The 26,252-nt window shown below is 43.8% G+C and overlaps 2 protein-coding genes across 5 annotated transcripts in view; one reads left to right on the top strand and one right to left on the bottom strand.

The window, feature by feature from the left end:
- Positions 1–1,398: 1,398 nt before the first annotated feature.
- Positions 1,399–7,797, bottom strand: MORN2 (MORN repeat containing 2). Of its 2 annotated transcripts, XM_040993980.1 has the most exons (5): positions 7,561–7,763; positions 5,048–5,098; positions 4,576–4,682; positions 3,282–3,418; positions 1,399–1,608 (listed from the first exon to the last, which is right to left on the bottom strand). In XM_040993980.1, exons 4-5 carry the CDS (start codon positions 3,416–3,418, stop codon positions 1,506–1,508), a joined length of 240 nt encoding a protein of 79 aa, XP_040849914.1. In that variant the 5' UTR covers positions 4,576–4,682; positions 5,048–5,098; positions 7,561–7,763; the 3' UTR covers positions 1,399–1,505. The 2 variants fall into 2 exon arrangements, with proteins under 2 accessions (XP_040849914.1, XP_040849915.1); XM_040993981.1 differs by lacking the exon at positions 5,048–5,098 and having other exon boundaries at positions 7,658–7,797.
- Positions 7,798–7,908: 111 nt separating this feature from the next.
- DHX57 (DExH-box helicase 57) overlaps positions 7,909–26,252 on the top strand; it is a 56,220-nt gene continuing 37,876 nt past the window's right edge. The window contains exons 1-6 of one of the 3 annotated variants that reach the window (XM_040993118.1): positions 7,909–7,985; positions 18,626–18,848; positions 20,494–20,652; positions 21,853–22,041; positions 22,347–23,185; positions 24,789–24,967. In XM_040993118.1, the coding sequence (XP_040849052.1) occupies positions 18,631–18,848; positions 20,494–20,652; positions 21,853–22,041; positions 22,347–23,185; positions 24,789–24,967 (1,584 nt within the window). In that variant the 5' untranslated portion in view covers positions 7,909–7,985; positions 18,626–18,630. Of the gene's footprint in view, positions 7,986–18,466; positions 18,849–20,493; positions 20,653–21,852; positions 22,042–22,346; positions 23,186–24,788; positions 24,968–26,252 lie in introns of those variants that run through there. The other 2 variants (XM_040993117.1, XM_040993119.1) reach the window with 2 other exon arrangements.

Here is a 26,252-nt window from a genome sequence, read left to right as displayed (position 1 = left end):
GGTGGGAATGTCAAATGATGCACTCACTATGGAAGGCAATATGACAGTTCTACAAAAGACTAAAAATAGGCTCAGGCGCAAGGGCCTAATGGCTAAAGTCCCCCTGCCCCTTGCATGTGGCAGTATCCCATATGGACACCAGCTCATGTCCCAACTGCTCCACTTTCTTTCCAGCTTCCTGCTTCTGTCCTAGGAAAGTACTGGAGGATGGCCCAAAGGTCTGGGACCCTGCACACACACACACAGAGGTTACCCAGAAGAAGCTCCTGACTCCTGGCTTCGGATTGGCTTAGTTCCAGCCATTGAGGCCACTTGGGAAGTGAAGCAGTGGATGGAAGATCTTCCTCTCTGTCTTCTTCTCTCTGTCGCCCCTTCCCTCATAAATCCACCTTTGCAAAAATAAATAAATAAATAAATCTTTTTAAAATAGCCAAGATGTAGAAAACACCTAAACGCCTAGCAATCAATACATTAAGAAAACATGAGCTATACAATGGAACATTATTCAGAATTTCAACAAGGAGGAAATTCTGCAACATGGACCAGTATGAACATTTAGCAACATGAAATAAGCTGATAGAGAAAGATAAATGATGCATGATTCCACTTACATGAGGTATGCAAAATAGATTCACAGAACCAAAATGGGATGATGGTTACCAAGAGCTGGGGTGAATGAGGAAGTGGGTCATTACTAATCAAAAGGCATAAGGTTCCAGTTAAGGTATAGTTTGTGTTCCGGCTTCTCCACTTCCCATCCAGCTCCCTGCCTGTGGCTTGGGAAAGCAGCATAGGATGGCCCAAGGCCCTGGGACCCTGCACCTGCATGGGAGACCCGGAAGAACTCCTGGCTCCTGGCTTTGGATCAGATCAGGTCAGCTCTGACAGTTGTAGTCATTTGGGGAGTGAACCAGAAGATGGAAGCTCTTTCCCGGTTCCTCCTTCTTCCTGTAAATCTGTCTTTCAAATAAAAATAATTTTTGGGTCCAACATGATAGCATAGTAGTTAAAGTCCTCACCTTGAATGCAACGGGATCCCATTTGGGCACCGGTTCTAATCCTGGCAGCTCCACTTCCCATCCAGCTCCCTGCTTGTGGCCTGGGAAAGCAGTTGAGGACAGCTCAAAGCTTTGGGACCCTGCACCAGTGAGGGAGACCCAGAAGAGGATCCTGTCTTCTGGCTTCAAATTGGCTCAGCTTCAGCCATTGCAGCTGCTTGGGGAGTGAATCAGCGGATGGAAGATCTTCCTGGCTCTCCTCCTCTCTGCATATCTGACTGTTCAATAAAAATAAATTTTATAAATAAATACCATTTTAAAAAACGAGCAAACTGAACAATATGATTTATTTTAAATGAAAAGATAATGAAGACAAATTCAAAAAAAACATGGTTTAATGATGGTTTTATTGGCAAACTTATAGAAACTGTGTTTGAGGTTACTGCAGATCACAGATCCAACTCATTTCCTTATAGATGACTAGATTTAAACTTCAATGCAGAACATCTACATGTGGAATTTTAGTTTCAGGCCCGGAGCAGCCGTAAAATGAAAGTTACCACTCCATTCCAGTCCTTGGGTATCAGTAAACTCCCCTTCACCTTCCACCCTGCAACAGTAAAATGTTAAGTGTTTACTAACCATCACAAAGAATTCGCAATCCAGACACGATTGTCTAGCAAATTATACAGCAGGTCTAATGTACCATATCTTTTTGACTTTTTGACTTTTAATAACAATTAGTATGCTTTTCACATCCAAAAAAACCTCTTATTTCCAAACACTGTCATGATACAAATTTTGGTGTCTTAAGATTTAGGATTACATAAGCTAGGTTTACATAAAGCCAAAAACAGCTAAAAACCATAAAGTTTATGTTGGTTGTTTAACTTAATTTGTTTATTCATTTATTCTACAGATTTCTGGCTATTAATTATCTTTTAGGTGCCTTACTCTGTGCTGGCATTTTCTTGAACTCTTCAAAGTAACAACACCACCAAAAAAAGTCTTTTTTATATAAACAAACAGAAGTTTATCCTAGAAATTCAAGCTTTCTTTCCCTTTATTAGTATCAATAGGAAAAGCTTATGTGTCACAGTCACAAACCTGAAGTAAAAATGAGCGAACATTTTTTTGTCCTCTTCAAAATGTATTCAGATCAGATCACTTCGTAACAATGGTTGAATTGGAAAAAGTTCCAGAAGAAAGGCATGTTTATACACAAATACAAACCTCTGTGTAGCATGGCACGATATTCACTATGAAGACTGGCTTGTAAAGCTGTACTCACACTTCACTTCACTTTTATCTTTCCTACAATCTATGCTCAGAAAGGACAACACTGTAAGTTTACAATTAACTAATTTTGCTTACGCTAAAAAAAAAAAAATTAACCTGTGTAAAAATACATTCACACATCAGGTCAAAATGAAATACATACCCCCAAGGCTGTTTTTCAAAAAGCGTATTACAAAGGACAGCCTAGTGCTCCTGCAACTTAAAGCATCACCTGCTAAGCCATTGCCGGCAGTGCTGACTCTTAACTTTCAATCCAGCTCCCCATTAATATAACTGGGAAAGCAACAGAAGATGCTCCAAGGGCTTGTGACCCCGCCATCTATGTGGGAGACCCAGATAAAGTTCCTGGCTCCTGGTTCTTGGCCTAACCCAGTCATTTCTGTTGTGGCCATTTCAGAAGTCCAACAGTGGATGTGTGGAAAATTTCTGTGTGTGTGTGTATAGGTGTGTGTGTGTGTGTGTGTGTATCTGTCTGCCTTTCTCTTTTTTAAAAAAGATTTATTTATTTTTATTGGCAACTCAGATATGAGAAGAGGAGTGATAGAGATCCGCTGGTTCACTCTAAGTGGCTGCAATGGCCAGAGCTGAGCTGATCCGAAGCCAGGAGCCAGAAGCCAGGAGCCTCCTCCAGGTCTCCCACATGGGTGCAGGGTCCCAAGGATTTGGGCCACAGGCAGGGAGCTAATGGGAAGTGGGGCTGCTGGGATTAGAACTGGCACCCGTTGGTGATCCCGGCGTGAGCAAGGCGAGGAGGAGGAACAGGTGTTACAAGTATCATAAATCTTCAAAAGAGAGTGTGAATCTTAGTACTAACTCATCAGACTGTTCATTTATCCTGTTTGACCTTCCTATTCATATACAATCCTTTTCAGTTTCTACAATAACTCTTAGAAACTGTTACCAAAAAGAGTTAGTATGAACCAAATGCAATAAACAAACATAACTGAAATGAGCTTTTCAGAATTAAAAAATGTTGAAGCTTACCTATTTTCATTGAAATTTCCAGTGTACTTTGCCCCAGTTGGGAATGTATAAGTACCCGATCCATGAAACATGTTGTCCTTAAATTGGCCTTCATACACTGCTCCTGAAAAATGCTCAAGTTTTCCAAAACCATTCATCTGTAACATAGGAAATTATTTCAGAAACTAATTTTCACACTTTCCCCAGGAACTTTTTTTAAGATACATATTTTTTTTAATTGAAAAGTCAGCTTTACAGAGAGAAGAGAGACAAAGATTTTCTGTCGGGTGGCTCACTCCTCTCCTGATCGCAAGGGCTGAACCTGAGCCAGTCCAAAGCCAGGAGCCAGGAACTTCCAGGTCTTCCATACAGGTGCAGGGTCCCAAAGCTTCGGGCCATCCTTCACTGCTTTCCCAGGCCATAAGCAGGGAGCTGGATGGGAAGTAGAGCAGCCAGGAAATTAACCAGTGCCCATATGGGATCATGGTACACAGAAGGCAAGGACTTTAACCACTAGGCAACTGCGCCAGGACCCTCAGAAACTTTTGAAAACATACATGCTATTATCAAATTTTCCGTAATCAACTTTGCTTCACCTTTAAGCTTTACATTTTTTATTACTGTCCTTCAACTCTATCTGTCTACTAAATCAAATTTCTCTGATTTAGGTATTGAACTTCTAGGGATTTTATGCAAAATATGAGTGCTACATGGCACCTACCTCATGAGGATATTAGAAGGATTAAACAAGAAAATTACACAATAGATCTACCTGTACTCAGTGAGTATGAGATGAGATAGATGATGATGAACTCTCCCTGCACGAGTTTAACATCCCTCACATGTTAAAATATATTAACACAATCATGTCATGTTATTGTGTATTCATTGTATATTTTTGATTAATGAGGAATGAAGGGAATCAAATAACCAAGAGGGGGATTTATCTACTGTCAACATTAAAAATAGCCATGGGCCTGGCACGATAGCATAGCAGTTAAAGTCCTCACCCTGAATGCGCCAGGATCCCATATGGGCGCCAGTTCTAATCCTGGTGGCCCTGCTTCCCATCCAGCTCCCTGCCTGTGGCCTGGGAATGCAATGGAGGACGGCCTAAAGCCTTGGGACCCTGTGTGGGAGACCTGGAAAAGCTCCCGGCTACTGCCTTTAGACTGGCTCAGCTCTGGTTGTTGCAGTCACTTGGGCAGTGAATCAATGGATAGAAGATCTTCCTCTCTGTCTCTACTCCTCTCTGTATATCCGCCTTTCCAATAAAAAAAAAAAATAAATCTTTTTTAAAAATCAGCAATAATACCTTGTCATCTTTCCAGTTCCCTGTGTAGGTAATCCCATTAGGAGTGCTATGAATACCTATTCCATTTCTCTCATACACTCCAGAAGACGTTCTTGTACATTCACCATCTAAGCAGAGGAGAAATAAAGATTGTAAATGAGAACTGTCTGTGCGTTTGCCGTTGCATCTGGGACTAATCGCAACTGCAGCTTTGCAAGTCTCTGTGACCGCCGCCCTCGCAGAGTGGCCAGAGATGAGCGCATCCAGAAACCTCCAACACCTTGCTCCTCCGAGACCAAGGGGCAGAAGCAGCAACAGATCCAGAGCTTTCCAAACACATGGTCCAACTTAACGTTGAAGTTCTGATTTAAAATGTGTGCTTTTACTAGGATTTCTATGTTATTTATTTAATGATATCAATGTGAGAGCCTCCTTTCTCTTCATAAACTATTTAATTTTCTATATAGATAAAGTAATTGAAATGTATGCTCACCATACTTGTCTCCATTTGGAAATATAAAGTTTATCTTATAAACTTCCGAAGCTGTTTTAAAAGAGATAAGGGAAGTCACATAAGTTCAGATGCTTTTAAATGGTAAGTAAGAGTTATAAAAACACAGTTCATTTCACACAGTCACAAATATGTTATGGTTGTTTAGCACTTCCAGTGTCCAGTATAGGGTCCTGGGGACATTAATAATTTTGCCTAGATGATGTGTTTTTATCTGTTTATTATAGCTTTAATAACATGTAATTCCTATACCATGAAATTCACCCTGCAAAAGAATACAATTCAATATTTTTTTGAGTAAATCCAGAGTTGCACAATCATCAATCTAATGTGAGAACATTTTAGTGAAACGAAAAAGAAACCTTATCCCTTGTCAGTTACCATTTCTCTCAAGGTCCTCACTGGCTCAAGCACCTACACAGCACACCTCTACTTGAATAGATTTGTTTATTCTGGGCACTCCTAAGGAAGAGGAACCACACAATATGTGGTCCCTTGTAACTGGTTTCTTTTACTTTACATGTTTTCAAGAGTCATCCTCATGATGCCATGTATCAGGACTTCATTCCCTTTTACTGCCAAATACATCACGCACAAATGGCACAATCTGCTTACTCTTCATCAGCTGATGGATATCCGTCTCCACTCAGGGATCATTATGAATAACACTTCTGCGAATTTGGATAAACAAGTTTTTGTATGATAAGTTTTTACTTGTATAGGTACCCTGTGTGATCTATACTTTGTCCCATGGAGGTCAAGTGGTGTGTGAAACCTCTGATTTGGCAACAGGGGAACAAAATAAATACACAGAAACAATAAGTGGTGATGGCCAGGAAGGGCTAAGCCAAATGAGACTGGAATAGAAACCAGGCCAAAAAAAAAAAAAGATGCAAGATCAGAAGATTGGGAAGAATCAACCTTAGTGCCCTGGAACACTCAGTGGACTACAACATTAGAGCTTAAATTTTTCCCAATATTGAGGAAACCATGTGGAGAGGATCGATGGTTGTATCTGCAGCCAAACCACCTTTATGAAATGATGGAAACCAAAGAGCTTTTCAACATGGCAGAATTCAGAACTTAGTAGTCATACTTCATCTCTGGAATAAATATAAGAACATACACTCTTTTAACAGGAACAAAAATAAATCTAGGGGTAGATATGAAGCCAAAAACAAAATCAGAATCAAAGCAATTAGTAAAAACATTTTTTAAACCTATTGTTGAGAAAATATTTTGCAAGTACTATTTGCAGATTAAGAATAAGGCCTTAGGGCTGAAGCAGTAGGCTTTACTTGTTAACTGTGCCCTAAGATGCCCGTTGGAGTCCTGGCTGCCAAACTTGCAATATCCAACTCCTTGTTAATGTGTCTGGGAAAGCAGCAGAGGTTAGCCCAATTTTTAGGTCCCTGGACCCCGTGGGAGATCCAAAAAAAGCTCCTGGCTTCAGCCTGGCCTAGACCCAGCGTGGGGGCCATTTAGAGAGGCAACCAGCAGAAGGAAGACTTCTCTCCCTACCCTGTCTTTCAGTCTCTCCCTCTGTTACTCTACCTTTCAAATAAATCTAAAAATAAATAAACAAATAAGGCTTAACATACAAGCTGTAACTAAAATGCAAACCATGTCAATATTGCAATGGTATGAGATCAATGTTGCAGGAATTCTGATCTTGTTCAGGGTTTGTGTTGGGCCTGGTGGTTAAAGATGCTGTGTGGGATGCCTGCATCCCACAGGGAGTGCCTGCATTCAGTTCCAGCTCCACTCCTGATTCCTGCTGATGCAGACTCTGGGAGGTAGCAGAAACTGCCACGCACATGTGATACTTGGATTAAAGTCCTTGGTCCAGCCTTAGCATCACAGGCACTGGGGAAAGGAATAGATGTTAAAAGATGGTGATGGGGTGGGTGGGGGGGTGGAGAGAGAAAGAGAGAGAGAGAGAGAGAAAGCGCTCACTTATATTAATTCTAAGAAAAAGTAGGAATGGAACCTAGCCCCATAACCTAGTAGCTAAATCCTTTCCTTGCAACCACTGGGATTCCATATGGGCACTGGTTCTTTTCTTTTTTTTTTTCCAAAAGATTTGTTTTTATTGGAAAGGCAGATTCACAGAGAGGAGGAGAGAAAGAGAGAAAGGTCCTCCAGCCACTGGTTCACTCCTAAAGTAGCCACAACAGCCAGAGCTGGGCCATTCTGAAGGCAGGAGCCAGGAGCCTCTTCCAGGTCTCCCAGGCAGGTGCAGGGTCCCAAGCACTTGGCCGGTCCACGACTGCTTTCCTAGACCACAAGCAGGGAGCTGGAAGGGAAGCAGAGCCAGCAGGATTAGAAGCAGCGTCCATGGGTCCAGCACACGGGAATCGGCCGAGTACCCATATGGGTGCCTGTTCTAATCCCAGCAACCCCTCTTCTCATCCAGCTCTCTACTTGTGACCTGGGGGTGCTCTCAGCGTCTCCACTCCACCTCCTAGTGTAGATGCTAGGGAACTATGTCACACCTTGTAGGAGTTACCCAGGGATGCGGTTGAGTACCAACTCGAAGTCCACCTAAACTGGCCTTTTCCCCGCCAAGGCCTTGGGAAAACAGACACTCACTGGCCGGAGACGTATTGGAAAGATTGTCCAGACTCTGCGACTCCCCCTGCTCCGCCAGCTTTGCAGCTTTGAAGGGAAGGAAGCTTCTCACCCGGTCCCAAGCGTGCGCGATTCGGTAGCTAGGCAACCAGGCAACCTCTCCTCCGGAAGTGGAAACGTGAGGCTTAGCCAATCAGAAGGCTCCTGGGTTGTGCCGCTGCGACTACTACTGGAACGCCGCGGAACCGCTGCGAGCGAGTTCCGGGAGGGTGGTGGGGCCCAGGCGGGACACCGGACCCCTGGGCGTCTCCTGCGGACCGCTGCCCTAGGAAGCGACGCCGCGAGCCAGGTAGGGCTTCCCCGTCCGAGCACGGGGGTGTGTCCGTGTGCCCTGGTGGTCAGCGTTGCCTGCCTGTTCAGTGGAGAGCTGGGGAGCTGAGGGGCGTCCCTGCGCAGGGGACCCGCTGGCTGGCCCGGCCCGAGCCCACGCAGGGGAAGGTCTGCGGGTGAGGTTGTGCGCTGTCAGGCCAGAGGCAGGTGAACAGAATGCAAGCTTGCAGGGGCTCCGTCTCCATGCCCCGCTGATGAGTTCCTTGGGGTTGAGGGCGGGGCAACTTCTTGGAGATCAGCGAGGACCGGGTGTCCAGGTAGCGCTGGACACCTGCGGTCAGTCAGGCCTGCGAGGAGGGCGTGTGTGTTTTCTGTGCCCACATCTGCGACGCTGTTCTTGAAACAAAGGATACTTTCCGAGGCCGACTCAGCCTGCTTCCAGGTGGAAGGATGATTGGACTCCTGCCAGACTAGTTGGAATAAATGTTGAGATCAGCCATGAGGATTATACCACCCGCTTCCTTATTCCTTGCAAAAGGCCTGGAGAGATGCTACCATAGCCAGCAAAATTCAAATTTCAGAACAAGTTCTAGAAGTAACATTTTCTGGGTTGGAAAGCATTTTTTTGTTTCTTCTGCACGTGGATATTCGGTGTTACCAGCTGTATGTATTGGAAAGATTGGCCTTTTACAGTGCCCTTAGCCCCTTCTTAAGTTTGACTTTGGATGCATAGGTTTCCTTTTAGATTCTCTTCTTTGCTGGTGATCTGTGTGTCAGTTTTTTATGCCAACACCATGCTGATACTGTGTCTTTCTAATGTATTTTAAACTTGGGTAGCGTACTGTCTTCCAAGATCGCTCGGTCTGTTCCAGATCCAGTTGAATTTTAGTGATGTTTATCTAGGTCTGTGAAAAACGTTACTGGCATTTTTGTTAGGGATTGGATTTGTTTTTTTTTTAAAGATTTATTTTTATTTTTATTGGAAAGGCGGATATACAGAGAGGAGAGACAGAGAGGAAGATCTTCCGTCCGATGATTCACTCCCCAAGTGAGCCCAACGGCAGATGCTATGCCGGTCCGAAGCCAGGAGCCTCTTCCGGGTCTCCCACACGGGTGCAGGGTCCCAAAGCTTTGCTTTCCCAGGCCACAGGCAGGGAGCTGGATGGGAAGTGGGGCTGCGGGATTAGAACCGGCGCCCATATGGGATCCTGGGCGTGCAAGGCGAGGACCTTAACCACTGCACCATCGCGCGGGCCAAGGATTGGATTTGTAAAGTCCAAACATTTTATCAATGTTGATTCTTCCCATCTGTGAACATGGAATAATTTCTACTCTGTATGTCCTGTTTGGTGTCTTTGGTCAGTGATTTACAGTTTTTGTTGTTCAGATCTTTCCTGTCTGGTTGAACTTATTACTAGATGTTTGTTTATTGTAGCTATTGGAAATTGAACTGCTTTGTTTTGTTTTTCAAATAATGTGATTGGTATATAACAATACTACTAATTTTTGTGTGTTGTCTCTGTGTCTTTCAACTTTGCTGAATATGTTGATTTTCCTGCTAGCTTCTGGGGGGAGTCCCTGGGATTTTCTGTAAGATCTTGTTGCCCGCAAACAATCACAATTTGACGTTCTCCTTGCCAAGTCCTTCGTTTCTCTCTGTCACCTTCCCTATCCGGATTAGGACTTGTGTGAGTGCCAGGATGGGTCTTGGCTTAGTTAGCCTATGCTATGGGCAGCAGGAGCAAGGTTTTGATGCATGTCTAGAGACTCGAGACCTCCCCACCCACTCTGTTTTGGCAAAAGCCTTGGACCCTTTTGTCTCCACAGCACCTTGAGACTTCTGTGAAATCATACAGTTGGGAAAAAAAAATTCTGGAGCCCTCCAGGTATTTCCCTCCTCCAGCCTTTTCTGGTAATTTGGGGAATTTCTAGTAGCTTGATCACGTCCTCCCCCTGGCTACCCCTGCCAGTACCCATCTAGTGGTAATCTTTTGATAGTTTTGTAATAAACAACTCCATGATGTAAGTGGGCTACATAAGTTGTGGTGGGCTACACAGTGCTATACTGATTGGCTAGGTTTAGAATAAGTAATAGATACTTATATCTAGTAGAAATATTTTTACTTCCCTGTACTCTGAGGCATGCTTCCTTGGACCCTCCCTGTTTAAGCTTGTGCTTGGTTATTATTAAACGGATAAGTTCACCATAACTGTTCAAGTTCTCCAGGACTTCTTACGTGAATGCGTGATCCACAGCCGAGGCTTCCACTCACACATCCTTGTCCTATTCCAGATAGATTCACCTGAACCTTTCCCTGATCAGAATAATCCTAGCTGTTGGCTTGTTGTAGGTAGACTTTATTGTATTCAAATACATCCTTTCATACTTTGTTTGTTTAGAAGTTTTTTTTTTTAATCATGAAAAGATGTTGGGTTTTCTCAAGTGCCTTTTCTGCATCTATAGAAGTGATAATAAAGTTTTAGTCTTTATTATGTTGACGTGTTGTATTGTGCTTATTGATTTGTGTTTATTGGGCCATTCTTGCATCCTTGGAATGTGTATTGCTTGATCATGTGAATAATCTTAAATGTGTTGTTGGATTCAGTCTCCTAGTGTTTTATTGGGACTATTTGCATCTATATTCATCAGGTATACTAACTAATCTGTTGCTTTCTTTTTTGTTGTTGTTTGCTTGTCTGTTTTGAGTATCAAGGTGGTGTTGACCTTGTAGAATGAGTTTGGAAAAGTTCATTTCTGTTTTGTTTGAATAATTTAAGAACTGCTGTTAATTCTTCAAATATATGGTAGAATTTAGCAGTGGAGCCATCTGCTCCCAGTTTTTCTTTGACTAGAGATTACTAGGTCAATCTTGCCATTCGTTATTAATCTTCTGAAGAATATTTATTTGAAAGGCAGAGTTACAGAGAGAGAAAGAGAGTGGGGAAAAGTGAGAGAGAAAAAGGGAGAGAGAGAGAAGATCTTCTGTCCACTGACTCATTCCCCAAGAGGCTGCAATGGTTAGGGTTGAGTCAATCTGAAATCAGGAACCAAGAGCTTCTTCCAGATTTCCCTGATGGCTGCAGAAGCCTAAGAAGTTAGGCCATGCACCACTACTTTCTCAGGCACACTAGCAGGGAGCTGGCTTGGAAGGGGAGCAGCCAGGGCTCAAACCAGTTCCACAGGTGGCAGCTTAACTTGCTACACCATAGTACCAGCCGTTGCTGGGTGTTTTTTTGTTTTTGTTTTGTTTTGTTTTGTTTGCATCTTTATTGAGGTATTTGTCTGTGTTATTTCTTCATGGGTCAGTCTTATTAAGAAATATGTGTTCAGGAATATGCCTGTTGTAGGTTATCTGGTATTTTTTGCCCTATAATTGTTCATAGTAGCCATTATAATGTCTTGTTTTTCATCTTTGATTTTTTTTATGTGATGGAGATTAAATTTTTTTTAAGATTTATTTTTATTGCTAAGTCAGATATACAGAGAGAAGGAGAGACAGAGAGGAAGATCTTCCGTCTGATGATTCACTCCCCAAATGACCGCAACAGCCGGTACTGTGCCGATCCAAAGCTGGGAGCCAGGAGCTCTTCCTGGTCTCCCACGTGGAAGCAGGGTCCCAAGGCTTTGGGCCATCCTCGACTGCTTTCCCAAGCCACAAGCAAAGACCTGGATGGGAAGTAGAGCTGCCAGGATTAGAACCGGCGCCCATACGGGATCCTGGTGCGTTCAAGGCGAGGACTTTAGCTGCTAGGCCACGCCGCTGGGTCATATCAAATGTCTTTTGCTGGCCCCAATGGGCTACCATATCCTCCATGTGCATCTGTGCCAGCCAGCCACTGCTCCATCTTTTCTACTAGCAAGGCCCAATTCTGATGCATGCACTCCACAGTCAGAGCACCAATCCTCTATGTGAGAAATCAGGCCTCCACATGTGCCATCCCAGACTCCTGTGAGTCCACGTACCAAGTCCCCACAAGTGTGCCACCGGGCAGCCAGTGAGCTTTCCCCAGTGCCATTGGTGTACTGGGTCACCTGACTGACCCTGGCCAACTCCCCTCCCCCGCTTCCAGGGCTCAAGGACCCAGCACCCACTGTGAAGGCAGGTCCAAGGACCCTGGCCAGGAAACCCAGGCCCCACCAGAACCCCTGTCCCAGGGCTCATGGACTTGGCACGCACCACACAGGTGAGTCCAAGGACTTTGACTAATCGACCTGGACCCCACCGAACTCCTTCTCCTGAGGCTCACAGACCCAGCATCCACTGCACCCAGACTGGCATGGCTTGCCTTGCCTTGGCATCCATCAGTGAGTACTTCAGCATGACTTAGTCCAGCCTGTCCCTAGTTCCAGCTCCTGCTGATGGGTGCTACAGCCTAGGCCTGCTCAGTCAGTCCCAAGTCCCAACCCTAATGTGGATTGGTTGATTTTTTTACGGTCCAACCTGGCCTGGCCTGGCCTGAACCCTGTCCTTTTTCTCAGATCAGCCCCAGACCTAACCCACAGGAATGCTGGCAGGTACTATAACCTGACCTGGTCTGGGCTGCTCCTTGCCTTGGTTCTTGCACTCATCTGCAGGGACTGTGTTCTGACAAAGAAGTTCCTCTGCCAGGTCTGCTCCCAGTGGCAGGTTGACTTAGCCTACCTCTTGTTCTGGCAGGAACAGTGGCTTTGCCCAGCCAGCCCACACCCAGTCCAGTTCTTACTGTTGGGTGTTACAGCCCAGCCGTACCTGGTCCATGTCCAGAGATAGCTCTCAAGTGGGTCAGCCAAGACCTAGCCCAGTGCATTCCACACCCACCATATCTCTCACAAGTACCAGTGGATGCTGGAGCCTAGCCCAGTCTGGCACTCCCCAGACCCAGTCCTTACCTGTGCCAAGGGAGACTAGCCATGTCCAGCTCAACCCACTGCCCTCATTCTGGCTCTCCCAATCACAGGTGGGAACCCCAACCCAGTTAGGGTGTCCACTCAGTTCCCCAACCAGCCACACATCTGGTATGTGTCAACAGAGATGCAGTTCCACACTCCCTCATATCTTAACCAATTACTTCTCTCCATCAAATCTCTTTTACAGTATTAAATTGTTTCTCTGTTCTCTTTAAGTTCATTGAGTTTCCTTAAAGCAGTTGTTTTGAAGATTTATTAGAAAGGCAAGGCAACAGGAGGGAGGGGAGAGAGACCATTTGCTAAATGGCCACAACAGTTGGGGGTGGGCCAGACCGAAGGCAGGGATCAGGAATTCTGTCTGCACCTTCATCTGCTGCTTTCCAGGCACCCTCACAGGAAGCTTAACTGGAAGTAGACTAGCCAGGACTTGAACTGGCACTCCAGTTTGTGAGGCATGTGTCCCAAGCAGTAACTTAACGAGCTGAGCTGCTGTTCCCATTCCAGCATAGCTATTTGGAAGTCTTCATCTGAGCATGTGGGATTTGCAGTTCCTACAAACTGCAAATTGTTTTCTAGCACCTGGTTTGGTTTATTAGGTGAGATCATGTTTTTTTTTCTAGAAGTTCCTGAGTTCTGTTGTTGTATGTACAATGTTGTTTGTTCACTAAAGTGTAGCTTCCTTCCAGACCTTCCAAGCTGTATTTCTCTGAGTCTGTGGGCATTTCTGTTATTTCAGCTAGATGGCACCCTAAGCTGAGGCTTTCCACAAATCTTCTCTTGGTGTATTCTTATAGCTTCAGTGCCACATACTCCCCAAACTCAGATTTGTCCCAAGTCCACAGTTGGTGTGTTGCTCGGAATGAGCAAGAGGAGCATTTCAGAAAGGAAAGGGCTGGCATTAGGTCAGAACTGAAGCCTGAGGTGGATGCCCAGGCCACTCCCACCATGCACTGGTCATCTTAGATGGGATCATAGACTGATGGACTGGAGTCAAGGGATTCTGCTGGAAGCCAGAGCTAGTCCGAGACTCCATTTGCAGGCACAGGCCTGGGAGCAGGAGCCTTTAGAATCTGCACAGGGTTGGGTTTTTACAATGTGGCCCCAAGTGCCAAAACAGCCTTGTAGTTTCTTGCTGTCTTGCTGGGGGGTCGACAAGGGTTGGTAGAGGCAGCTGCCCCAAGTGCTTGGGTAGGTTCTAGGTAGGTCTCATGGTCACCAGGCCCTGAGCAGCGCTGTGAGTGCAGGCAGGGCTCACATGAGATGATCTAAAACCATTCTGTCCCACCAAGATGCAGACCTCTGCCATCTGCAACCAAATATAGAGACTGCGTCCACGGGCTCTGGCCTAGGGATGAGACTTAGAATCTGCCTAGTGTTGCTCAATGCTCAGTCCCAGGACATAGTTCTGTGATTCCCTGCTGGCTACCCAAGGTTCACTGTTCCTTGACCCCAGACTAGCATTAAAATGGGTCACACCTAGGTCTCACAGTCATCAGGCCCCGTGATGTCTGGTGCAAACGAGGCCAGAGGTGATGTACACTGGCACAAGTCCTTCACATCGTGGTGAATGGTGAGTCTGGAGACTCTGTCCACAAGCTCCAGCAGTGAATAGAGGCCCCTGGGCCTGTCAGTCTCATGACAGTAACCCTGCTGAGGCCCCGAGCAAGGTCCTAAGCTCCTTCTGCTCTACTCCACAGTAGCTGGCATCTTGCTCTGCTGTCTGCTGAAGACTGGGGAACAGGTGGCTGTCTGGCTGTGAAGATCTGTAGATCCTTGTACAGCTCTGAATTTTATTACATGAGCCTGACACAAAGCTTCAAGTCCAAAGACTGGACTGAGTCTCCCCGCCCCCCAGCTATATTTCTTGGAACTAAGGAGTGGTCAATATAAGCAACACTTTGCTTCTTGCTTTCTTCAATGCAACTTTCCTGGTTGATTATGCCAATACCAGGTCTGTGATCTCCTCTGTTTCCTTAGCTTTTATGAAGGGAACTTGTGCGCTGGCCCATGAATAGCTGTTCAAAATGGGGAGTGTCACCAGGGTTGTCTTCCTCAGCGGTTGTCTTGTTCCACCTCTTCTAAGAAGAGATATTTTAAATCCAATAAAGTATCTTGCTTTTTTCTGAATCTTTTTCAGCACAGATATTGCCTGGGCTGGATGGTTTTTAGGGTGAGGTTCTCATATATTGATACACGTGTTCACAGTTCTAGAAAGAAAAGATAATAATGGATAAACAGTCTTACAGAATTCGGATTGTCCCATTGTTTTGGTTGCCTAAGCTTTCACTGGCCCTACATTTTTGTGAGTGTGTATGTGTGTGTGTGTGTTGTTGTTTTTATGAGTACTTGTGTCTAGAGAGGACCTGGAGTCAGAGAAAACTTAGTGACTAAACTGGGCGGGGGTACTGACTGTGGTTTTTATATTGACATCTATGTAAATCTATTTGACATTCGAGAGTTTAACTTAACAACTCAATGGTGAACACACCTTTCCTGAGTAAACTGACAAGTCCAGAGTCTAACTCCAGCCACTCCATCTAGCTCTCACACATGGACTCAACATTGCCCCTGCCCGAGTCAACAAAAATCCAGGCAACTAGAGACAGTCCCTAAAGCCCCAGAACCTGCTGGAAATCTTCAAACTGGCTGGTCCTTGGCTGTTTGCCCTGCTCTTTCCTGCCTGACCCCACGAAGTCCCAAGAAGGCCACGGCTGATGCCTTCTGCCTGCTCTGCTTTGCCACTTAACCAGCTTGATCAGCGTGGGCACGTAGTTGCTTGGAGTAACTCCTGAGGAGTCTTGATTTCTGTGGTATCCATGGTAAAATCTCCCTTTTCACCTCTGATTTTATTTATTTGGGTGTTCTCCCACCTTTCTTGTTTGATAGTTGGGCCAATGGTGTTATCAGTCCCATTTTTTCAGAAGCCAGCTCTTCAATTCACTGACTTTTGGATTTTTGTTTTAATTTTATTTCTTCTCTAATTTCAGTTATTTTTTTCTTTCTACTAAATTTAGGTTTAGTTTGTTCTTGTTTTTCTGGGTCCTTAAAATGTACTGTTAGATCGTTTATGTGATTCCTTCCCATTTTCTTGATATAAGGATTAATTATTTCAGACTTTCCTCTTAACATGTATAAGTTTTGATGTTGCACTGTGTGACAAGACAGAAAATTAGAGGACAGTGTTGCGGAATGCTTAGAGATATTTGAGAGAGATTTGTTTCTAGGATGTTTTTTTCCCTTTCTCTGAGTTTTCTATGACTCACTGTTTATTCAGGAGCATGTTTTTCAGTCTCCATGTGTTTGCATATTTTCAGTTATTAATTTCCAGGCTCATTCCATTGTCATCAGAAAAAAATGCATGGTCTGACTTGAATTTTTTTAATTGATTGAAACTTGCTTTATGACTTAGCATACAGTCTGTCTTTGACAAAATGAATGAGTTTTACAGCTAAGTGGTGAAATGTAGATATCACTTAGGTCCATTTGGTCTGTAGTGTAGACTAACTCTCTTGCTTCTTTGTTCATTCCCTTTTTTTTTTTTTTTTTTTTGGTCTAGTTGATCCGTCCCTGTCCACTGATGAAAATGGAATGTCAAAGTTCTCTATTATTATTGTCTTGGAGCCTGTGTCTCTCTAGATCCATTAGCATTTGTTTTAAATAAGCACTCTCAGACCCGGCATGATGGCTCAATGGCCAAACCTTCACCTTTCAAGTGCCAGGATCCCATATAGGTGCCAGTTCATATTCCTGGCTGCTCTACTTCCCACCGAGCTCCCTACTTGTGGCCTGGGAAAGCAGTCAAGGATGACCCAAAGCCTTGGGACCCTGTACCCACATAGGAGACCTGCAGAAGCTCCTGGTTCCTGACTCCAGATCAGCTCAACTGGAAAGTGGAACAGCTAGGACACAAACCAGTGCCCATATGGGATCCCAGCACCTGCAAGGTGAAGATGTAGATACCAGGCTGTCATACTGGGCCCCCTGTTGTCTTTTTGATTCCCTGCCTTGCTCACATCAGTCATAGTCTATTGAGCTTCCTAAATTTGTATTATTATTTTTCAACAGTTTGGATTTTTTTTTTTTGGCCATTATTTCTGTTTCTCCTCTATTTCTCCTCTTCCTTTGATATACCCACTGATGTTCTCACTGTTCTTCAGCTTGTGTTTTCAATGACATTCTCTTTTCAGAGTCATCTCTTCTTTCTATTGTCATTTGGGCAAATGTCTGATATCCAAGTCCTTGCCTTTTCCTCATCAGAGGATTCAGAAGCAATTTGGAGAATAGCAAATAGAAAGCAGCAACCATTTTATCAAGAAAACAAAATCACACATTGTGCAATCAGAACAGAGGATCACTAGGAGGGGAATGGCCTGTCTTTGATCTCTGTTTAAAATTATATGGATTGCTTAATGGAGAGGTGTACATTCTAATAAAGGGGAAGAAATACTCATGGGTTTCTGGAAAGTGGCTGGAGTCCCCAAATTCCAGCTGCTGCCCATTTGATCTTACGTTTCCTCTGTCATTTAGCAAGCTAATGTATTACAATGAATGTTTAATGAGCTGCACATTGATGTTCATCAGCCTGGGCCTTCCCAGTCAGCGTGACCCAGGTACACACAGGGAATCTGTTTATCTTCAGAGCGAGAAAACTCAAACCTTGTGTGTCTTGAGATAACAGGAACTCCTTCTGGTGGCTCAAGTACTTGCTCCACCTTGTCTCAACTTCATACTGACTCTAGAAATCTTGCAGTGAAATTTTTTTTTTAAGATTTACTTATTTTTGTTGGAAGGGCAGATATACAGAGAGGAGAAGAGGCAGAGAGGAAGATCTTCCATCCATTGATTCATTCCCCAAGCAGTCGCAACAGCTGGAGCTAAGCCAATCTGAAGCCAGAAGCCAGGGGACTCCTCCGGGTCTCCCACATGGGTGCAGGGTTCCAAAGCCTTGGGCTGACCTCGGCTGCCTTCCCAGGCCACAGGCAGGGAGCTGGAATGGAAGCAGGGCCACTAGAATTAGAACCTGTGCCCGTATGGGATCCCGGCCCATTCAAGGTGAGAACTTTAGCCACCAGGCCACAGTGCCAGGCCCTATAAGTGACTGTTTTGACATCTTAAATTAAGTTTGTTTCAATCACAGGCAGTTTGTAGGGAACCATACTTGGTGCTTCTTTGCCTGCCATGTAAGTTTTTGTAGGAAGCAGTACATACTGATTGTCCCCTCTCCAGGACTTGTTAGTATCATTTGTTTTAATTTCTAGCGACTGGCTTGTGAGGTCAAGTTTTTTTGTTTTTTTCAAGTTTTTTTTATTGGAAAATCAGATTTACAGAGAGAAAATGAAAAAGATCTTACATCCACTATTTTACTCCCAGAGAGGCCTCAACAGCCAGAGCTGAACTGATCTGAAGCCAGCAGCCAGGTGCTTCTTCCAAGTCTCCCATGCGGGTGCAGGGTCCCAAGACTTTGGGCCGTTCTCCACTGCTTTACCAGGCCACAGGCAGGGAACTGGATGGGAAGTGGAGCAGCTGGGATACAGATCAGCACCCGTATGGGATCCCAGGCTTGCAAGGAGAGGATTAGCCGATCGAGTCATCATATCAGGCCCAATACTTGTACATCCTGTGGGGTACAGTGCAGTATCACACAACACTTTTACAGTATGATCTGATCAGATCTGGTGGTGTCTCTTCTCCCCTATTCTTTATTTTCTTTAAAGTAGACCATATCCATAGCTCTGACATGAATGTCCATATTAAATTTTTTTCTCTTGCAGGTGAAATGAGTTCTTCGGTGAGGCGGAAAGGCAAGCCAGGCAAAGGAAGCGGGAAAGGCTCTTCCAAAGGAGGAAGAGGAGGCCGAGGCCACCCTAGTAAATCTCATGGCAGCAGTGGCGGGGGCAGTGGGGGCGGAGGAGGCGGCAACCGAAAGGCTTCCAGTAGGATGTGGGATGATGGAGATGATTTTTGTGTCTTCGGTGAATCAAGGCGCCCATCCAGGTCATTGTGCTCTTTGAATGTTCAAGCATGAGAACAGTTTTCATCACTAATGAGTGGGAAAATGGATGGCTAAGGGGGAAAAAATGTCAAATAATTCTGACCATGCATACCAGGAGTCTTCACAGTGTTCCTGGAAAATGCTTATTATAAAATATATATATATCCATTACAAATTTTTTGTGCCCAAGTAAGCCTGTCTTACTCCCACTTTTCTGTGACCTTAATGGTTTTATATATGTATAAATAGAGAGAGAGAGAGAAGAGGAAAAAGGGTACAGAAAAGGAGTGAGTGTATGTTTAAATGCATGCACGTTTGGCAAATGTAAAACAATTGATGAGTTCAGGTAAAAAATGATCCTGTATTTTTAAGATTTTTGAAAACCACAAGTTGGGAGAAAACGATGAATTTGGGTAAGAGTAAGACTTCTTTTCAAAAAAGTTGAACTAGGTGGTTAAAATGAACAACTATATTCTGCATTGCTACCTGGCTTTGTGAGTATATAAATGTGATTCTTTTCAGTATGTTGGATTTTAACATGTTGGATTTTAAACACAGTGAAATTTCGGCAAAAATTTATCATGGAACAGGCCAAATAAAAAATATGACATACTGAATAAGTAAAACTTTAGAATCTACTATTTTGAATATCAAAAATAGTTCTTAACAATAGAATTTACTGTCTTGAATACCAAAAATAGTTCTTAAAAATCTAAATTCCAAAAATGAATCAGTGTAATGAATCCAGTACATCTGTATCTGTATGTAACCATTTAAGATTGTTATGAGATTAAGTTTAGAAATAAGTTAGTATTACTTTGATAAGCAAGTGAAGCAAATAAAACAATTACATATGCTATGTAATTTTATTTAAAAGGTACACTTTTACTCCAATTAAAGAGTTAAATATACCTTGGCAGAAAATAAATAAATAAATACAAACCCTGGCAGTAGAACGCTAGCTGTTCTACCTTTGCCCATTTCTACAATGCCATGATGCACTTAAATGGTAGAAAATAAGGTTGTAACTGTTACTAACGAGCTGCAGTACTGGGATACTGTGGAGGAGAATGTGGGAAGGAGAATATGGGCAGAGAGGAAGGGGAGGGATAAAAAGAAATCCCTATAACTACAAAACTGAATCATGGAAAATAATACATAAATTTTTTTTAAAAACTATGTGATGTGGGATGACTTTTCTCCTTCATTTTTTGCCTTTCTGCAGTGAACCTATATTATTTTATAATCAAGTAGTGATGATAATTTGGATTTTTTAAAATAGGGCCTGGTATTTGCAAGAAAGATGTGACTCGGTTGATTTCAGATTGAGTGCCTAATATAAGATGAAATAAATATCCTTTGTGTGTGACTTCTTTTTGAGCTCTGTTGTTGGGGGAAGGTCATTAGCTATGCTTTTTCCAGCTGGTGAATAAGTGAAGTCGGACTTAATGATGCTGAGTCTTCTTCCGGCAGTTCCAGTGTAATGGAGTGTGGCCTCGTTAGGAAATAATCTGTAGCCATTCATTGCTGTCCTTTGTAAAATATTTGAAAGTTCACCTCTTGTTGTGTTTAAATGGGAACTTGGAGGAGACCGCAAAAGCTTTGATGGCAGGTAAGTGTGTAATTCTGCTCTGGTGTCCTTTGCAGACCTAGCAACAGTAGCATTAGCAAAGGAGAGCCACTCCCCAAATGGAAGCCCCAAGCCAAAGTCCCCCTGCAGACTCTGCAGATGACTTCTGAGAATCAAGAGAAAGTGAAAGCTCTTCTCCGAGACCTGCAGGAACAAGATGCAGACGCTGGATCTGAGTAAGTTATTTTATTTGATTCAAATACTGTGTTAAGAAAAACATGTGGGCTCCTTGAAGGTCCTGTGCACCTTGGGCATGCTGTATCAATATTGATCCTGAAAGGTCATCGAATTAGATAAAAGTGAACCAAGAGAATTACAAGCGTAATTATTCCATGATAGTATTCATGATGATCCAAAGGCAGATTTACAGAGAGAAAGAGAAAGTGTCAGAGAGAGAAAGATCTTCTGTTTGCTGGTTCACTCCCCAAATGGCCATAACAGCTAGAGCTGAGCTGATCTGAAGCCAGGAGCCAGGAGTTTTTCCTGTTCTCCCATGGAGGTGCAAGGTCCAAAGGCTTTAGGCCAGCCATGTACTGCTTTCCCAGGCCAGAAGCAGGGTGCAGGATTGGAAGTGGAGCAGCCAGGACACAAACTGGCACCCATTTGGGATCCTGGCACATGCCAAGCAAGGCTGTAGCCAGTACGCCGTCACACCAACCCCTATGTGTGTGTGTGTGTGTTTCTTGTTCACTTTTGTTTTTGTTTAGATTATTTATTTGAAAGGGAACGGAAGAGACAGAAATCTTCCATTCTCTGGTTCACTCCCTAGTGGCCATAAAAAGCAAGTATGGGCCAGGTCAAAGCCAGGAAGTGTCACACATTGGTACAAGGGGCCACCATCCCTAGGCCAACTTCAGCTGCCTTCACAGCTGATAGCAAGGAGTTGGATCAGAAGCTGAGCAGCAAGAACTCCAATCACTTTCCCATAACGGGATATCATAGGATGCTGGCATTGCAAGTGGAGTGCTTAACGCAGTAAACCACAGCATCAGCCCCCAGAGATACATTTTATGAATAAGAGAAATGATAGCTGAGGTTCCTGTGTTTAGGAACAGAGTCTCTGCGATTAGACTGTCTTGGGTAAAATGTCTACTTGTTCCTGATTGGAGAACTTTAGACAGTTACTAATCCTCTCTTAAGTTTTAGTTAATTATCTGAAAAATAGGGATTCCAGTAGTACCTTATAGGGTTATACAGGACTGTAATCAATGTCTGATAAATAGTAATTGCCACAATGCTAAATTAACAGTTCCCAAAATTAAATCAGTTACGGAAGAGTCATCAGGATTGTATATTCCTGGTGCCTTGAATGAAATTCAGCTCCTTTCCCCTTTCTGCATTTCGTATCTGATGTATGAAAATGTCGCCTTCTCCAGAAAAGGCTTTTCTGGGGAGGAGGTGGACGATGAGCCCGACTGCTGTGACGAGGAGCGCTACTGGCCAGCTGGACAAGAGCCCTCCCTCATTCCGGACTTGGAGCCTTCGGACTGTGCCGGCCCAGCCCCAGGGGAGCCTCCCGCCGCTGACTTTGCAGTCTCACCCTTTGCAGTGCAGAAACTTTGCAGGTGACTGCTCCCGTTGTGATGGGGAGTTAGGGAAGAAGTCATGGAAACTGGTGTCACACTAAAACCCCTCCTGCCCTCCTTGGCTACTTTGCTGTTGTGTGGGTTGCAGCAGTGCCTGATGTGCCTAAGGCCTTCTCTAGTAGCGATGGGGGACTAAACGGGGGGGATTAAGATTACCGGGGGTAGTCTTTTCAAGACGAGCCAGAGAATCACAATTTCATGTAAGCATATGTAAAGTGGCTTTCACTTGGGTGAAGCACTAGAACTTCTTCCTTGTCATTTCTGTCATGTTTTGTCTTTGGCAGGTATGGTTTCGACCTGGAACGCTGCCAGGCAGCCCTGAGGGTTTGTGATGGCGATCTGGGGGCATCCCTCGAGCTGCTGCTCACCCAGTGCTTCTCCGACACGTTTGGAGAGAGGATGAAGACCTCCACGGCAGCAGAGCTGATAAGCCTGGACCAGTGTGTGGAGCAGCGGCAGGAAGAGGCCTTCGCCCTCAGGTCAATCTGTGGAGACAGATTCGTAGAAAGGATTCACAACAGAGTCTGGACCATTGGATTAGATCTGGAATATTTGACAAGTAAATTCTGTCAGTCCAAGCAAAAGGAAAGTGCCAAAAATGTGCCAGAGATTTCACCTGAAACCTGTAAATTTTACCTCAAAGGAAATTGTAAATTTGGATCCAGATGCAAATTCAAGCATGAAGTGCCCCCAAATCAAATGGTTGGAAGAGCAGAAAGAATTGTAGATGATTCTCATCTTAATGCTAATGAAGATGCATCCTTTTTGTATGAACTTGAAATTCGATTTTCTAAAAACCACAAATACCCCTATGAAGCTCCCCTTGTGGCATTTTACTCCACCAATGAGAATCTACCTCCGGCCTGTCGTTTAAATATTTCTGAGTTCCTTTATGACAAGGCCTTGACATATGCAGAAACTTCAGAACCTGTGGTATATTCCTTAATAACCCTTTTACAAGAAGAATCGGAAATTGTCAAGTTACTAACACATACTCACCACAAGTATAGTGTCCCTCCTGTGAATTTTCTGCCAGTACCCTCTCGGACCCGAGCAAATAATCCTGCCTGTCGTAAACCAGTGATCCCAAATCATTCTTCTGTTTCAAATCCAAGTCCAGAAGGTATGTAAGGCGTTGGTCTTGTGGAGAACATTGAGAATGGTGGTGCATTTAAAAGTCAGAGCTCCTCAGGCTGCTCTGGGATCTCCCAGTGGTCCTGGGCAGGCCAAAAGCAGAAACCTGGAATTCTATCCGAGTCTCTCATATTCATTAAAGCCTGGGTCATTTTCTGCTGCTTTCCCAGATTTGCAGAGAGTTGGATCAGGAAAGTAGAGCAGCGAGAATTTGAACTGATAGTCCAGTAGATGTTGGCATTGCAGTCTATGGATTAACATGCTGTGCCACAACTCTGGTCCCCAAATTCACCTTTTTTTTTTTAAGATTTATTTATTTTTATTGAAAAGGCAGATTTTACGGAGAGAAGGAGGTACAGAAATATCTTCTATCTGCTGGTTTATTCCCCAAATGGTCACAATGCTGGAGCTGAGTCAATCCAAAGCCAGGAGCTTCTTCTGGAAGTGGAGCAGCCAGGACTTAAACCTGTGCCCATGTGGGATCCTTGCACTTTGTAAGGGAAGGATTAGCCAGTTGAGCCATGGTGCCAGACTCCCAAATTCACCTCCCCTTTTTTAAGCTTTATTTTTATTGGAAAGTGAGATCTACAGAGAAGAGAGACAAAGATCTTCCATCCACTAACTCACTCTGCAAGTGGCCACAATGGCCAGAGTTAAACCAATCCAAAACCAGCAGCCAGGAGCCTGTTCTGGGTCTCACACATGAGTGCAGAGTCCCAAGGCTTTGGGTCATGCTCGACTGCTTTCCCAGTCCAGAAGCAGGGAGCTGCAAGGAAAGTGGAGCTTCCCATATGCGATCCTGGTGGTTGCAAGGCAAGGATTAAGCCACTATGCTATCACGCAGGGCCCAAATTCACCCTTTTAAAGTATACATTTCAGACACCAGAACTATGTTGTAGCAGGCTATACCAGGCATCCTATATGGCTGCCAGTTTATGTCTCAGCTACTCCACTTCTGACCCAACTCCCTGCTGTGGCCTGGGAAAGCAACGGAGACCGAGCCAAAGTTTGGGTCCTTTCACCTACATAGGAGACCTGGAAGAAGCTCTTGGCTCCCAGCTTCAGATTAGTCCAGCTCAGGCCTTGTGACCATTTAGGGGTCGGACCCAGCAGGTGGAAGATCTCTCCCTGACTCCCTCTCTCTCTGTAACTCTTTCAAGTGATGTGAATATATCTTTAAAATATATACACAATTGGGTTGCTTTTAGTATTTTTAGGGAGTTGTATTGCCATCATCACTGTCTAATTTCAAAACACAATCACCCCAAGAAAAGGGCAGATTACCCTCCCTTCCCCTTTCCCCTTTCCCTGACACCCGCTAATTTACAATCAATCTATGCAGTTACCTGTTCTGGATGTTGCATAGTAATGAAGTCACATGATACGTGGCTCTTTGAAACTGGCTTCTTTTCTGAAGTAATGCTTTCAGGGGTCATTCATGTTGTAGCCTATATGAGTACTGCTGAATACTAGTCCATTATATGGACATGCCACATTTTGTTTATCAGTTGATCATGTCATGGGCATTTGGTGTGGGTTGCATCATGGTATTGTAGGGCTCTTGCAAATTGTTCCCTTATATTCCCTTCAAGTTGAAAAAGAATCAGAACCCGAGGAGGAGGCAGATGAGGATGAAGGTCCTGCACCAGTTATGGTGGAGAAGGAAAGCTATGTGAACCTTAAGAAAAAGATTTCCAAAAGATATGACTGGCAGGCAAAGTCAGTACATGCTGAAAATGCTAAAATCTGCAAGCAATTCCAAATCAAACAGGTATGGAATGCCGAGAGAGGGACTGCCTTCGCTCCCTAATGTTTGGATAAAGGGCATTGAATGAAAAAGCTTTGTCTACTCCTCCTTGTACCTCTATGGCTCTTTCACCCTCAGTAGTCAGTTTCCACATGCCACAGCAAAATAGGATTGCATGTGCTAAATTGTTCTAGAAAATCCCACAGCTGATGAATAGCAGTCGTTCGCATTTCCACCAAATATTCTTGAAATCTTGTGCCTTTGGTTCCTTGATAAACAGCCTGATGTGTGAAAAGACTGTTCATATTGTGGTTGGCATTGGAAAAACTGGGGTGTAAAAGGAACAGGAAGGACTCTCACCCCATTTCAAAGGCTCATGAGATTAATTATATGCCCAAGATCACATAGCTGGTAAATGACGACAGAGGGGTTCAAACCTAGTTCTCTATTTCCAAAGTCCTTGCTTAGAATCTATTTACGTGAATGTTTTTTGAAAGAATCCATAAGTGAACTCTGAGACATAGCTGGCTGTTGGACCAGGATGCGTTATTTAATCAGTTTGAGGGTTGCATTAAATGCTGTTTCAGGGCCTTCTAGTTTTAGTTTGTGATTCTGATTTTTGACATAGTATAGCACCCTCTCATATATATATAGTATGATATCCACAGAACATCAAAGTATGAATAAAACTATACCATGAATTAAATGATAGGAAAATCCACATACTTTGATCAATCAGGAAATGGCATGTTAGCATAAATTTCTTAAATTGTTCAAAAGCACAATTATAATTTTAACATGCATTACAATCTTTATAGCATTAGCAATTGAAAGTGAAACTATTTACATACATGTGATTAGCCAAAACATACCCTTATTGGCTTTGAATCCCCCTTTTCCCACAACTTTGTGATCCTGAGCACATTGATTTAGAAAAAAATAAACCTGTCCAGCATGGTAGCCCCTAGCCTCCTTTGAGTCTTTAACTTAAAATAAATTCATTAAAATTAAATATTCAGTTCCTCTCTAGCCTGGTCTGTATTTCAAGGGGTCGCTATTCACAGGTGACTGGGGCATACTACATTGGATAATGGAGATATAGAACATTTCCATCCACACAGAAAGCTCTGTTGACAGTGCTGGTACGGACACACATGCTAGGAGTTGAGTAGACTAAGGGAAGTTTGTTTCACTTCTCTGATCTTCTAGCATGTTCACATACAGGAAGACTGCATAGATTCTATAGCATACTCTAGATGTTTCTTTGAACAACCTTTTTTAGAGTCATCTGCATCCAATTGCAAATGTC

Source organism: Ochotona curzoniae, unplaced genomic scaffold, assembly GCF_017591425.1.
Source record: "Ochotona curzoniae isolate NIBS_2020 unplaced genomic scaffold, NIBS_Ocur_1.0 contig_883, whole genome shotgun sequence".
NCBI classification, from domain to species: domain Eukaryota; kingdom Metazoa; phylum Chordata; class Mammalia; order Lagomorpha; family Ochotonidae; genus Ochotona; species Ochotona curzoniae.
This window is presented reverse-complemented; position numbering and strand designations above follow the sequence as displayed.